The sequence below is a fragment of the Antechinus flavipes genome, chromosome 1 (assembly GCF_016432865.1).
Source record: "Antechinus flavipes isolate AdamAnt ecotype Samford, QLD, Australia chromosome 1, AdamAnt_v2, whole genome shotgun sequence".
NCBI classification, from domain to species: Eukaryota; Metazoa; Chordata; class Mammalia; order Dasyuromorphia; family Dasyuridae; genus Antechinus; species Antechinus flavipes.
The window spans coordinates 70697076-70712087 of NC_067398.1; the positions used below are offsets into that span (position 1 = coordinate 70697076).

General features: G+C 33.4%; 1 protein-coding gene across 4 annotated transcripts in view; it reads left to right on the forward strand.

Moving 5' to 3' along the window:
* Positions 1–15012, forward strand: part of COBL (cordon-bleu WH2 repeat protein) — a 304356-nt gene that overhangs the window by 272272 nt on the left and 17072 nt on the right. For all 4 annotated transcript variants that reach the window (XM_051984152.1, XM_051984142.1, XM_051984161.1 and 1 more), the window contains one exon: positions 8258–8561. In XM_051984152.1, the coding sequence (XP_051840112.1) occupies positions 8258–8561 (304 nt within the window). The remainder of the gene's footprint in view (positions 1–8257; positions 8562–15012) is intronic.

The window sequence follows — 15012 nt, forward strand, 5'->3', positions numbered from 1 at the left end:
CTCACTTAAAATTAACAAGAAGCAGGTTAGCAAAGCAAATTATTTCTGTTATCACATTGGATCTTGTGTCATTTAAACTTATATATGGAAAATAATGACTTTTTTTTAATGACTATTGAATCAAATGCTTTTTTAATCAAGAGACAACAGCCATGATATAGCTTTTGGCATATTGTGTGATTCTAAAAATGTCATCTACTGAAAGCCTACTTGTTCCCATTTCATCCTGTCATTTAGGATTCCCTTAATTTCTATGTAGATTATTATCCTAAAGATTTTGTAGCAATGAGAAAGTTGGTATTATGGATTTTGTTGTTGTTGTTGATGATGGCATCCCTGATATTTTAAGAAAAATACAGTATTTAGTGATTGAGTGTAGAATGAGTTCCATCACAGTCATTATCTCTATTTAGATTAGAATTCTTTAAACTCTTTTGTCATGGATCCCTTCAGCAGTCTGAGTGTAGTCAGTAAATCCCCTCTCAGAAAATTAAAAGTGCATAAAATAAAATGCATGTAATTATAAAAGAAACAATTATATTGAAAAGGCGTTAACAAGATATTTTTAAAGTTTATACATAAGAAATCAGCTTAAGAAGCCCTGCTTAGAGCTACATCACATCCCAAAAGTCTGTAATAGTTCAGGACTGCCAAATGTCCCTATGTAACAGACTATTTAAATATCATTAGACACTAGGTTCTTACACTTTTCCTAACTTTACTCACCCATACAGTTGACTTTTCCTCTTATTGTTTTCTCTAAACTAAATAGTTTGAGAGGGAAAATAAAGCCCAGTGGTCCATTTCTCCTTATGGAACTATCCTGATGAAGAAAAGAAGTAATAATGAAGTATTTTTATTGGTTAACTTTTCAACCCATTACTCCTGATAAAATGGCAGTAGTATCAATCTGATCGATATTTATATGTACACACACATACATTACACACAGAGAGAAAGATATACATACATATACAAATATGTATGTGTATATATGTGTGTGTATATATATATATATATATATATATATATATATATATATATATATATATATATATATGATATTACTTTTTTTTTGAAATGATGTGATCACATTCACCAAGCTCCTCAAAGAGGGAGATTTTTAAAAAGGGAATGGTCTTGTTTTGTGTGGTGGCAAGTTCTCTTTCCCAAAGGAGTGATGATCAGGCATATAATATTTGAAATTTCTCCAGTGAGTAGGAAGTAGGAACTCTAAGGTCTCTTTCAGCTCTAAGATATAGTAATTCACCCTGTGCTCCTTGAGACTTAGCAATAAATACAAATATTCTGAGATTATTAAAACAAGATTTGTTCCTGAGAACTAAAAAAAAAAAAAATTGTATGATTTTTTTTCATTGATTTTCTGGAAATTTCCCAAGATTTAAAGGCAACTTAACTTTGTCATTATATTTTGATAGTAGATAATATTTAAAATAGACTAAATAATAGCTAAATTTCATTTGTGTGACATAAACTGATTGAATTAAATGTAGAAAAAATGTATAGGGGAAAATTGTAATCTTTTATCATATATATATTTTGTATTTAAACATGTAAAATTCATTCAAATATATAATTTTCTTTGAGTATTTAAGATAATTAATTTCAAAGAATTTTCAAAAAAAATAAGCTCCTAGAAAGTAAAATTTTGTTCTGGTCCATTTTTATCTACAGCAGAAGTTTTTTAACCTGAGTTGTCATGGATCTCTTTGGCAGGCTGGTAAAGCCTATAAAAGATCTGTTTTTAGAGTAATGTCTATTACCTACATTCACAATTGAAGGAAACACTAAATTTGAGGTAGATCATATGGAAAAAGATGTAATTTTTTTCCTCATACAACTTTTCTGATTCTTCTTTCTAAAATTTATTTTTAGACTCTAGGTGAAGAACTTCCATTCCTAATAGAATAAAGCTTACACAAACACACACACACACACACACACAAAACTAAGTGATAGTTTAAAATTTCAAGAAATGGAAGAAAAAATTATTTCACATACACTGAAAGAGGCAAAATATATCTGAATTCTTGGAACTGAGTTGTTTGAAAAAGGACTGAAAATCTAAATCTGGAATTGAGTAGTTCAAGATCTTTTGTGAGGTTATTTCAGCTATTGGTGGGTTTTGCTGAGGTGTGTGTTTTCTTAGCCAATACAGTCAAGTTATTTTGGGTGGCCATAATTGTAAGTTAGACAGGTGGTTTGTGTGCGAAACATTTAATTTACTGACTGTGCTGTCTGTTGACTTTGGATGAGGTTAGAAACAATTCTATACAAGTTTTATAAAATGATGAGCTACAAGACTGCTCCGTATACTTAGCAAACAGAGGTGTGCATTAATGGGGTCAGTTAGACTTCAGCAATAAGTACACTATGGAAAAAAAAGAATTACTTATCATTCTCTTTAGGTCAAATGTTCCACAAATGTACTCTCCAACAACAGTTTGTCATTCACAAAATGCCTTCCATATATATAAGGCACTATGTTAGGTGCTGACAGAGATACAAAGATATATATTCAGGTAACCTACAATCATGTACTTCATAATATACTTGAATTTGCTTTTAATTAGCATAGTGGTTATATTTTTGGTTTGTTTTTTTTTTCTTCATGAGCCTTTTCTTATTAGTATTTTCCCAGTGACTTTCAACCAAAGCTGCTTTTAAAAAAACTAATTATAAAATTATAGAAAAGAATGATCCTGAAAAAAAGAAAATTGTTTCCAATTTTTTAAAGAGTAAAACTTTTTTTATGAGTAAGTTTGCATTTTGATTGAGTTAATCAGCCATATTCACTGCTATTTGCTGATATATACCAATTGTTATCTGTCATAAAAATGGCTAAAATGAAAGGATTGATGTAAATTGGCCATTTGCAATCCATGAGGTTTTGTGGAAGGTTGAAGGTCTTGGAGCTTCCCTTCATAGATCCTCTGACTTTCTTATTTTTACATCCCTATTGTTTTTCTTATGAGAGATATCTGATAGTGATCAATGCATTGGCAGATGCTTATCACCCCCCCACCCCATATACTTTGGAAGAGCTCTTTAGAAGAATCCATCTAGCCTTTCAGACAGCAAACTTAATTACTAGCCTGATGTTTAAAGTCTTTCAAGCCTAGAACTTGCTGGACTTTGAATCTCTGGTATTATTTTGGTAGCGTGACAACTTCAGAATTAAATGGATCATTGATTCCACTGATATGAGTTCTTCTCCAGTGACCTAAATTACAACTCAACTCATTCGAACCTTATATTGTGTGATACTAGTCTATGTCCTCCTTCAGTGGGAGTCTCCCCAGTAGCTGTTGGTTTGACATTACTGCTCTAAATGTTCACATTTATGGATGACAATGTGATGGTTACATAAAACCACGGTACCTCACAGAGCCTCCTAAATTAAATTCATGGTCATTCAAAAATTTAGCCTAATGATCACCAAAAAATTACATGGATGAAAGATATTTATATAGTTAGATGGGTAGCTCATAATGCTGTTTAGTGAATTTAATCTGGAAAAGGAATTACAAGTGGACCTTATTATTAGGATAAAGATTGAAATAAGATATTTAAATACTATTTAATTAGGATTAAATCCGACAAAGAAGGAGGTTGGGTTGCATCTAAGAAATTGCATAATCCCTCTATTGACCCCAAACTACCTTATGAAACAAAGGTTCTTCTTTTTAACACCAGTATCATAGCAGTATGCTAAATGACTATGAATTATGGAATCTCCAAGGATCATATAACTCAAAAAGCAATGGAAACACTTGTAGTAGAGGTAAATAGGTTATGGCATATTACCAACCAAGATTTGGGGAGCAGAAACCAGTGTTAAAAATAACCTTGTTAATTTGTTGAAATTGGCTCTTACCTTCTCCTCTTTCTCATTGGACAGATAAAAGGTCATTTGCTATCCATTTAAAGATTATATCTCACTTGTTTATTCTCCTTAAGTTCAAAACAGTGAATCCATTAAAAAGTACTTAGAAGAAATTTTGCCATTTAAAATATTACTTTTATTATTTTGCTTATTATTTTAAGAAGCAGAAAAAGGCACTCAAAAGTAGTGACCACCACAGCAGAAAGATATATTTTATTGTGCTTAGTTTTCACATTGTTGCTAATAGTCCTAATAGTTTTTAATAGCTTTAAATGAATTTTCACCCTTGGTCTGGATAGCCTGGCCATTTGTAAATAAGTAGACCGATTTTTAAACAAATACATGGAGAATAAAATGAGATAATATAAGTAAAGCATTTGGCAAATGTTAAAGCTCACATAAATGCTAGCTCTTGTAAATTACAAATGTTATATTCCTAGATTTTCATTCAGGAAAAAAGTAGTATTTTATATCTTCTTTCTATAATATACATTTTTCAATAGGGAAAAAAACAAGAATATTTACAAAAGTTGGCTCTTAATGATTCTATCAAATTAAAACATATAACTCTACTGTTATGGTGCATAAAAATGAGAGAAAAGTCCTTTTTAGAGATTTAGAGAATAGTTAGTTGTAAATTGTACTATATTCAAGATAATTACTTTCATTCATCCAAACATCTACTAAATACCTACTAGGTGCTGGAGAAGATAAACATTTACATGAGGCATTATTCCCACCACAATGGATCTTAGGGCCTAATAGGGAATGACTCACATATCCTTCAAAATAATGCATAAATGATGAGGCGTACAAGTGAATTACTTGTTAGTGTCTGAAGGAGAATACATTGCTAATTATTCAAAGCATAGAATGCTTTTTAAAGAAGGTGACTTTAAAAGGTGGGTAAGAATTTAACTAGTAGAGGGAAGATTGTAGATTATGGAGGGCCTCATTGGCCCAGGGACAGCATAAGAGGAGTGAGAAAAAAAAATCATTGTTTGAAGGGTAATAAATGTAGAACTGGAAAAGGATCTGTGAGCTCATTTGGCCCTACTCCTTCACTGAGAAAACTGAGACCCAAGGTTTCAGAGTTAGTAAGCAACAGATGTACGTATGGAATCTGAACACAGAATAGAAAGTAAGTCATCCATTTAAATTGATTGATTAGATGAAGGCTGTAAAAAATAAGCTAATTAGCAACAGATTGTTTAGAGTCCTTAAATGTCAGGCGAGAGAATTTGAACTTTATTCAGTAGGCAATTGGGAACCACTAAAAAGTTGTACAAGTATGACTTGACCATATACATGCACAAGAAAGACTAGTTTGGAAGAAAGATTAGAGATGGGATGGTAGTAATAATCTGGATAAGGATAATGACAAAAGGAGGGGACAAAATAGCAAAAAAAAAATTGTAAATAGCAGTATCTGGCAGATGATTGGAGAGGGAAGTAAAGAGAGAAATGTCAAAAATAATGCAAAGATTGAGAGGTGGGGAGTAAGGGGAATGGATTGTGAGGTCTACTGACAACAATAGTGATGTTAGACAAAGGAACAAATTTAAAAAGAAAGATAATGTGTTTTATTTTAAACCTGTTGAATTTGATGTCGTTGGGGCATATTTAGAGAGATGACATTTAGTGTGAAAGGATTTGAGATAATCATTGTGGGTGATAAACTAGGGAGTTACTGAGTGTAAACTAGAAAGGCTGAGCGATAGGAAGGTACCAGGTGATATTATGCACCTTAAGGAGCAAGAGATCAAAAAGGAGATGATATTATTGGGAGTAAAGGAGTAACAAAAAGAGAGATGGAAAATATCCAGCAAGGATATCCATAGTGTTTACAGAAAAAAAATTAAATATAACCAGAAGTCATGACTTAACATTAGTAATATAGAGAGAAAAGAAAAATAACTGAGGAAAATCTTACCAAATTATTTAAAATTTTAATTAGCAGGCAAATCTTTTGATCAGTGTTTTCTTTAAGTTATATTTTATTTTATTTGTTTTATTGTAAATCCATGTTAATGTGTAAAAATAAAAATCCTTTTTAGCCAATAGCACTTGGTCAGGAAAATAAGGGGCAGAGGTAGGAAAGATAGTGAATCTGGAGCATATAAAATTTTTCTAAAAGAGATTTTTCCTTTTTTTCTTACATAATCCTGAAGCTGGTGAAAGTCTGTATCAAGAGTTTGGGAAATGCTTTGTATAGACTCTTCCAAGATTAAGTACATACACCTCTGGATGTTGGGTATTTTTGCCTGCTTGTAGTTGTGATTTTTCACAGCTCAGCTGACTGCTTTAATAGGGACAAGTTTCCTTGTGTGTTTAACAAGAAGGTCACATTCTTCCTAGATGAGTTAGTGTTCTTATTGCCCCTTCATGCTCAAGGACAAAAATAAAAGGCCTAAAAACTGGAAAGGCAGGAACAGAAATGTGTAAGTTATAATTGACTGAACTGTTCAATCACATAAGAGAATGAACAGGATGGAGAAAGAAAGGATATAGGAGAAAGGGATAAAGATTACAAAGCAATTTTGTCCAGCCCATCACTGTCTATGTCCTGGATTTGAAATGATCCCTAGCACATTGAGGGATATTTTTCTAACTATAATAAGGAATTAGGTTTAACGCTCTATGACATTTTAATATTGATTGATAGAATATACATATAGAAATTCAGGCAGCTAACTAATAAGTTTGTCAATAAATCACTAGAAGAAAATGTTTAGGTATGTATAAACCAGTGGCCATATTTTATTTCTACATATGCACTCCAGTTAGCAGCCATGTACCAAAAAAATTTTTTTTAATGCTATAGTAACATTATTTGTTATTTTCACATATATTGCATTGTACAGTTCCTTCTAAAAATCAGTCTGTCCATTTTTTCTTTTGCTCTTCACTTTTTCACTCTTATGAAATTACTTTTTAAAACACTGTGCTTACTTTTATTTCTTATAAATATATATGTAAATATAGGAGTTTTAAAATAATATATTGATGAATTTTCTTTTTTAATATTGATTGCATGTAGTAGTATATCCCTGTTTATACTATTTTAGTTGAAATGTTGGTAATCACATGAATGATGATTTCCTATTTTCTTTACTATTACAGTATGTGATTACAGAGATTGTGCCTTCAGAGATGCTAATATGTCCTGTACTTAATATTTGCTTATTAAATATTTGTTTCTGGGATGCTTAAAAAAAACAACAGCAGCAACAAAAAGAATTACAACAGCTCTTATTGCATGACTTCTGACATACTGCTGGTTAAATCAAGTACCCTGAAACTTAACATCTGTGTACAATAAAGACTGATATAATGGCTCCCCTTTAATATGACCTGGGTGTTAGTTCTATCCTCCATTACTAGAATTATTAAGGGATTCCACTTTGCATAAGACTTTCCATGATCTTTAAGCCACCAGAGCCCTAGTAATAAAAATCAGGTCAGGATAACGTAATAACATCTCCAAATAGCTAGATAGATGGACAGAATTGCCATAGTGTTCCTAATCATTAATATTAATGTTTGCCAGAGCTTAGAGCTTTAAGAGTGATTTGTAACTCTATGAATTTTATTGCTTCTGCTGTCAGGAATCAATTTCAGTGCTTAATGGCAATGTAACCTCAGCCAAGGAGACTTTTTTTTGGTTTTGATTTTATTTAATTTCACTTAAAGTTTCTCTCACAAGATTGTTCCTTTTTAGACAAAGTAGGGATTGTCTCAGAAATAAAAATGAAAAGAGAGCTGAATATGTGGCTAATATTTCAGGTCAAGATGTCACATTTCCATATGAAATACTTTTCACAAGTCTGCCTTGGTTTATTTAAGTTCTGAGTTCACTTACATTTCTAAATGGTTTAATTTTCATTAACCTATAAATTAATTATTTTACTAAATGAAATGAGGCCTAAAAAATGGAAATAGGGGAATTTGAAATTTATACAAACCTTAGTTGTTGAAAAGATTTTCCTATTGGATTTATTTAATTGGCTATATCAAAAAGCCTTTAATTAATGTGGTAATTTTTAAATCATGAAGGATAGTTCAAATTTTAAATAAATAGAAGACAAAAGAACTCATGAATGATATCCCTCAAAAATCATCATTTTAAAAGCTTAGTCCATATACCTAATTCTCCCATCAATTACCCAAAGACAATTTTACTGAATTTTATTCCAAGATAAAATTTAGCTCTAGCAATTGTCTTACTTTAGACAGAACAACTTCCAAACTTTACATAAGATTAATTGGGCACATGGGTGTGATATTTATTAGGAAATAAAAAAAATGGAAATGGTTTAAATTTAATTGTCTCTAATATGTTTTATTCAGTAAGCCTGCCACTCCTCCACAGCAGTAATTGTTCCATGGATGGTAGGATCACCGAGCTGTCTGAAGTAGAAGAGACGGCATCGGTGAGCAGCTGCTTTGCATCCGAAGATACTACTACTGAAGACTCGGGAGTCGTGAGCTCTCCATCAGACATCGTTTCTCTGGATTCACAAAACGACAGTGTAAAGTCCAAAGATAAGTGGGCCTTGGATCAGGAGGATGCTGCATACACCTGTGCAGCAGAGCATGGCCCCCCACGGAGCGCTTCACGGGACAGTGATGACTCTGGGGTTACTCATCTGAGGTGAGTCATCTTCCATGAAAAACTGATGTCACCTGAACGTCTGAGATCATGTTCTCCAGACAGTAATGCCTTATTAATGGCATCAGGAACGAAACATGTCATGTTGCATTCACAGAAAGCCAATTTCCTATATGACTTCCTCATTTCATTAATATTCATTAATTCCTGTCCACTTTTCAGAGAGAAGATGAGAGAATATCTAGGAATTGTTTTATCCCTATTTACATGCACACACACACACACACACACACACACACACACACACACACACTTTTTTTTTTATATGTATATGTGAAGGGAGATATAGAAGTGGGAGTGAAAGGAGTGGGAAAGAGAGAGACGGAGTCAGAGAAACAAGGATGTTAGCTAAGATGAGGAGAGATAAGTTGAGATTGGCCTGTGAAGGATCCAGAAAAACAGCAAAACTATCTAATTAGTTACAAATGTTCATGAAGCACCTATATTGTGCTAAATACCAGTGCAAGGACAAAAAATAAAACAAAACTTGGCACTCAAGGACCTCATACACTCTAGGGAGAGACACCATGAATACATATAAGTTTATACCAAAGTGTCCTCCTCCCATTTTTAACTAGACTATGAAATAGCTTTCCTCAGTAATACACAGTAATTTCCAGAGTGATCCCCAGTTATGGTTTCTTTGTGTTAGGTTGATACAAATAGATAATCATACATCCTGAAACTAGTCGGACACATTTACTAGAAGGTAAATGTTCTGGTATTATTTTTTAGGTCTTCCGGTTATAGACCAGGAACTGGAAAAAATTTAAAGATCATCTAGCCCAATCCACTCAGTTTATAGGTGATGAAATTGAGATACAGGGAACTTAAGAGAATGACCCAATTTCACATAGTTATGAAGATGAAATTTTAACCCAGTTCCATCTGGGATCAGAGCAAATCCTACAGATTGTGGTTAATAGCAAATCAGGTAGATTGCCATAGGCAAGGAAAACATATCATCTAAAATCTTGGTCATGAAATTCATTGAGACTGCAGTATTGAAGCCAGTTAGCTATAGATTTCTATTAGTCACTCTCAGTGACTTGCCAGCAGGAGAGTGACAGAGCTGGGATTAAAATTCCCCAACTATAATTTTTCAGGCTCTGCCAAAATTTTGTGAAAGGCGATCACTTAGAGAAAGTGTATCATCAGAGAAGAAATATTCATGAGCAGGAGAGGCAGTACAATGGGATATTATATTCATCTCACCAATACTTCTTGCAAGAAAGCTACAGATTACTAAACAATAAGGCTTAGATTATAAAGAATTTATTGCTTGAAAAGTAGTCAACATCACCCTTGGAGAATGAGATGAGATACTATTCCACTTTTCAGGAATGTCCCAAACAATCCCATTTCCATTTTTCTCACTTCCTACATTGTTATACAGTAACCTGCTTATATTTTTATTTCACCCTTATAGCATATGTATTTATACACACACACACACACACACACACACACACACAGCGTTATCTCTGTTAATGAAAAGAAAATGTCACAGTGGAAAGCTTTGCTGTCAGAAACTTTGGTAACAGGTAGAAATACTGTCATTCTAGAAAGCATAGGATAGGGACTGTGAGCAGTCCCTTTGTCAGCAATAAAATCAGACTAGCCTGGGAAGCCAGAATTAGATAGAAGTTGAGGCTAGTAGGTATTGACCTAAAGTCAAGTCCATTGAGATCAAATCTAAGGAGGAACATGAAACTGGTATGGACCTAGACAGCCAGAGATTGAAATAGAAAAATCGGTTTTTTTGTTTGTTTGTTTTTTCAGATCAGCATCCAAGGGGGCTGGGAAACAAAAGTTCGGGTTCCTGAAAGACTGTCTGAGAAACAAAGAATAGTCACTTCATGAAAGTTTGTTGATTGCCCTACTTTCATAGGGTCTCTCATAAGTGACCCCTTTTTATCATTTGCACATAACACCATCCTAGTTCAGTCCATAGAAAGTATTTTAGCTTCTACTTTTAATAAGTATCTGAACCTCTATTATAGACTTCTAATTAGTCTTCCTTATTCTCCTTTCTTCCTTCTGTAATCCTCAAAAACATCCAGTAGTTTCCCCAGTGTCTGTCTATTGTTTGTCTATAATATAAAATGCAAACTTATTAGCCCTTCCAAGGAATGATTTTCAACCACCTTCCCTGTTCTTTATTATGACTTCCCTCACAAACTCTACTTTGCAGCCAGACTGGGAAAATAACAGTTTTCTCTCTCTCTCTTTTTTAATAGCTTTTTATTTACAAGATATATCCATGAGTAATTTTTCAGCATTGACAATTGCCAAACCTTTTTGTTCCAATTTTTCCCCTGCTACCTCCCACCCCCTCCCATATGGCAGGTTGACCAATACATGTTAAATATGTTAAAGTATAAATTAAATACAAAATAAGTATATGTGTCCAAACCGTTATTTTGCTGTACAAAAAGAGTCAGACTTTAACAGTTTTCTCTTAAACTTAAACCTCCATGCATTTATTCAAGTCATCTCCCTGCCCACCAAGTTTGGAATACCTCTCCTCATCCCACACTACACTTTTGAGTGTCTCAGTTTTCCAGGTTCTGTTCACATGGCTCATTTCTGATCTATCAGGGATTAATCAGCTATTAGTCCCCTCTCCCTCAGTTTTTCTTGGAATATGTGTGTATGTATGTGTACTTGTATACATGCATTGTATTCTCCTTCCAGCAGTGTACCAACTCCTGGAGGGGAGAGATGGTATTGTTTTTGTTTCCTTTTATCCCTAACTCATAACATATAACCCCTTATGTACATCTACCACTTAATAAATATTGTTGATTAAGTTGAATTGGAAAAGTCCTGGAATCAGGAACTGAAGTCTGCCACCCTCACTTGCTAAGTAATCTTCGGAAGTAATTTCACTTTGCTGGGGAATAAAGGGTTTTGCGGCTAAATTCCTATTCTAATATTCTAATTCAATTTTTCCTTCATTTGATTCTTCTATACTCCTGTTCTTTGGACTTTAAAGCTGAGAGATGTAAAAATTAATTTATATCTAATTGCTTTGAGTAATTTACTAGACTAACATGCCCCAGTCATTTTCCAACTAGTATATTAAATAAAGCAGCAAATGGCAGTGTATGTGACATTGAATCGTATTATGAACCCAATGTGCTTTCACATAATAAAAAGAAAAGGGTGAATTTTTTTTAATAGGATTCAACTTTGTGATTAAAGATATTCCTTTCCTAGACGATTCTTTAATCAACATGTCACTGGATAGGCAACATGTGGACTAATAAATGTTGGGCAAAGATTTAATTATGAAAAACATTTATGCTTCTGGACTTCCATAAAGCTATTCTTGTGATAGAATTATGGGGCTATTGTCTGAAGGGCCCATTTGCTTCCAGGTGATGCAATCCCAGACTAATAGCTGTTTTGCATATATTTTCATATATTAACACCACAGATTAATTTTCTTTTTAATAAATGAAAGCTTTAGATTGATTCTAGTTTTCCTTGAATTCACAAACCCTACTTTTAGTTAAAAGCTAAGGGCCTATGTTCAGAGTTGACAAATTATTTTCTCCTTTCTTTCCCCATCTCTTATAACTTGAATTTGTTTAGTCTCCTTATATTCTTTCTTTCTTCTACTTTTTCCCCACTCAACTCTTCCCTTTAGTCTCCCCTCTTGCTTCTTTCCTATCTTTCTGATTCCTCAACAATGTGGAAAAATTAGTGATCACTGAATGTCAGAAGCTGTTCAGATTTGGAAGAGTGATATCATCTCCTAGATTTCCAGCATTTTAGTTCTTCAAACAAATTTAAGAAAATGATATACCAAAGGCAAGGAAGGCAGTGGATATAGCAGAAAGAAGAATAGATTTGGAGATATAAGATATGGGCACAAGTCTCAGCTTTGCTGCTTGCTAGTTGTGTGACTTAGACAAATAATTTGATCTCTTTGAAAATGGGTTTCTTCATGTGTAAAATAAAATTAATACTTCACATCATTTTCCTTATTAAATTGCTATAAAGAAAAGATTTTGTTAACTTTAAAGGGCTTTTACAACTCTGAGCTGCTGCTGCTATCTATCCATAACCTCTTGAAAAGTAACAAAGGTGTTATCTCAGTTCTGTCCATATTCATTGCCTATTTACTATGCAAGATAACTGGCATATAATGGTGAGCTGTTTTTTGTTTGTTGATCTGTGATTTCTTCTGTGAAGAGGTAGATTCTGAGAGGGAATTCCCTCCACCAATGCAGATCACCTTCTCTTTTATAGCTTATTGTCACTGTAAATTGCCTGGGGCACTGAGATGTTAAGTGACTTGCCCAGTACCACACATTCTCTATGTGTTAGAGACAGGACTTAAGTCCCTAGTTCTTTCTTATTCTAGGGCCAAACCTGAGTCCACTTCACCAGGTTGCCTTTCATTAGGATATGTACAGATAAATATCTATTTTTATAAATGGATCAATCAATAGATAGATAGTTAGACAGATAGGTAGATATATAGATAGCCCCTGCCTTCAAGGAGCTTACCTTCTACGCAGGGAAATAGAAAAAGTATTTAGATATAGGTATGCTATCATATAGGGCTTGAGGGTTGCAAAGGAGTGTTCTAAACCTAGTGCTCTAAGAACAAAAAGAAGTCTTTCCACTGGAGATGGGAAAGGACACATGGAGGAGAAAATTTCTCATTTGAATATTGAAGGAAGATAAATATTATGAGACAAGATAAAGAGGAAGTGAATTTATTTCAGGAATGGATTCAAGTACAGAAGCATCAAGAACCAGAATTAAAATATTTCTGAGGTCGTTTCTTAAGTAAACATTTATGCATATGGTTTTTTTTTATTATATGTTGGTCAGAGAAAACAGTGGGAACTGATTTTGATCAAATAGCTGCAGATGTGTGCAGAAAATCATGCAAGAAGAATACCAACCATGGTATTGTACTAATGGAGAGAATATCAAGTAGAAGTAAGGGCTCCATTTATAGGAAAAGTAGAGAAGAAATCCCAACTAGTCCTGACCTCCACTGACCTTGTACTTACGGCCAGTTTTACCTGTCTTTAGAAAACATCATAAACCAGACATTGTCTGGGATTTAACATGTCATTTCATGTTAAGTAAAACCATCAGTCAGAAAATAGATTCTCCCTTTTTGCCATTCTCATATTTGCCAGAAGCCCCTACCTTGACTTCTTATAATTTTTGTTAAGTTACTAGCATTTTTTTACATACCACAGGATTGCCAATTCTTGGGATTTTTGACTCTCTCTCTCTTTTTTTAAATTTGTTTTCTCTTTCTTATACCATGGTTATCCCAAGTATCTCTCTCTTTTTCCAACCAGAAAGACATCCCTATAATAAATAGTATTTTTAAGAAGGAAAAAAAGCAAATACATTTTTTAAAAATCTAAAAATATATTCAACATGTGGACTCTTCATGGTCACTAACGTGTGGATTGGGGGGGGGTCATCTATTCTAATTCAGCTTGATCTATATAATTGTGTTACTTTCACTTTTGATTCTTTGATATGTGGTAGTTCTTCCCATTTATATTGTTGTAGTTATTGTGAATATTTTATGACTACTTTCATAAGGATAGTATTTTTGCTCCAAAATGTTTCTGATTCTGTACCTTAAAAAATGCAATCTGAATTCAATCTTTGATTTTTTAGCATAAATTTCCTTGAACAATTAAATCACTAAAATCTTCAGGTATAAACTAAAGTACTTTACTTGATTCCTGATTTAAGAAAGATGCTTTTCATTAGTCACTCAGTAAACATTTCTTAAATGTTATTTTTTGTTCTATGGGGGCTACAAAGACAAAAATGTGGCAGGTCTTGTCCTCAAGGTCTTGCCCTTAACTTTGATCTGAGCGGTTTATATTCTAAGCATCAAAATTTGAAAGTTATCATATCAGAGTTACAAATGCTGATTAAGTCGTTTGGGGTGTTTTGTTTGTTTGGAGATTTTATTGCTTTTTAAATTTCTTTCAAGTTCTCAAAAACTATCAAAATTTCTCAGGTATAGTCAAGTTTTTCTGAAGCTAGTTATTGGAGAACAATATGATTTATAAGTGCTCAGATCTAAATAGAACAAAACAAAAAAGAAAGAGAAAGAAACAAAGAAATGAAAAAAAGTCTACTTTTTGTTACAGAAAATCAGGATCAGAAAAACTAATGTAATCCCTGTCCTTTTTTTTCTCATAGATGAAGAAAATGTGGCCCACAGAGAGGAAATAAGTTGCCAAGGTCACCTAGTGAGTTAGTGTCAGAGGCAGGAAATTCCTGAGGTCACAGGTCTTCCTGGTAAACTTTTCCTTTTAACAAATTAGGTATTTATCTATTGTTTCTTACTCTGCCACTGAGACTGTTTCCTAGTCAGGCCCAGGTGTCAATGTACTCCCTGCCCTCTTCTCTACATCCTGCTTCCTGTCCA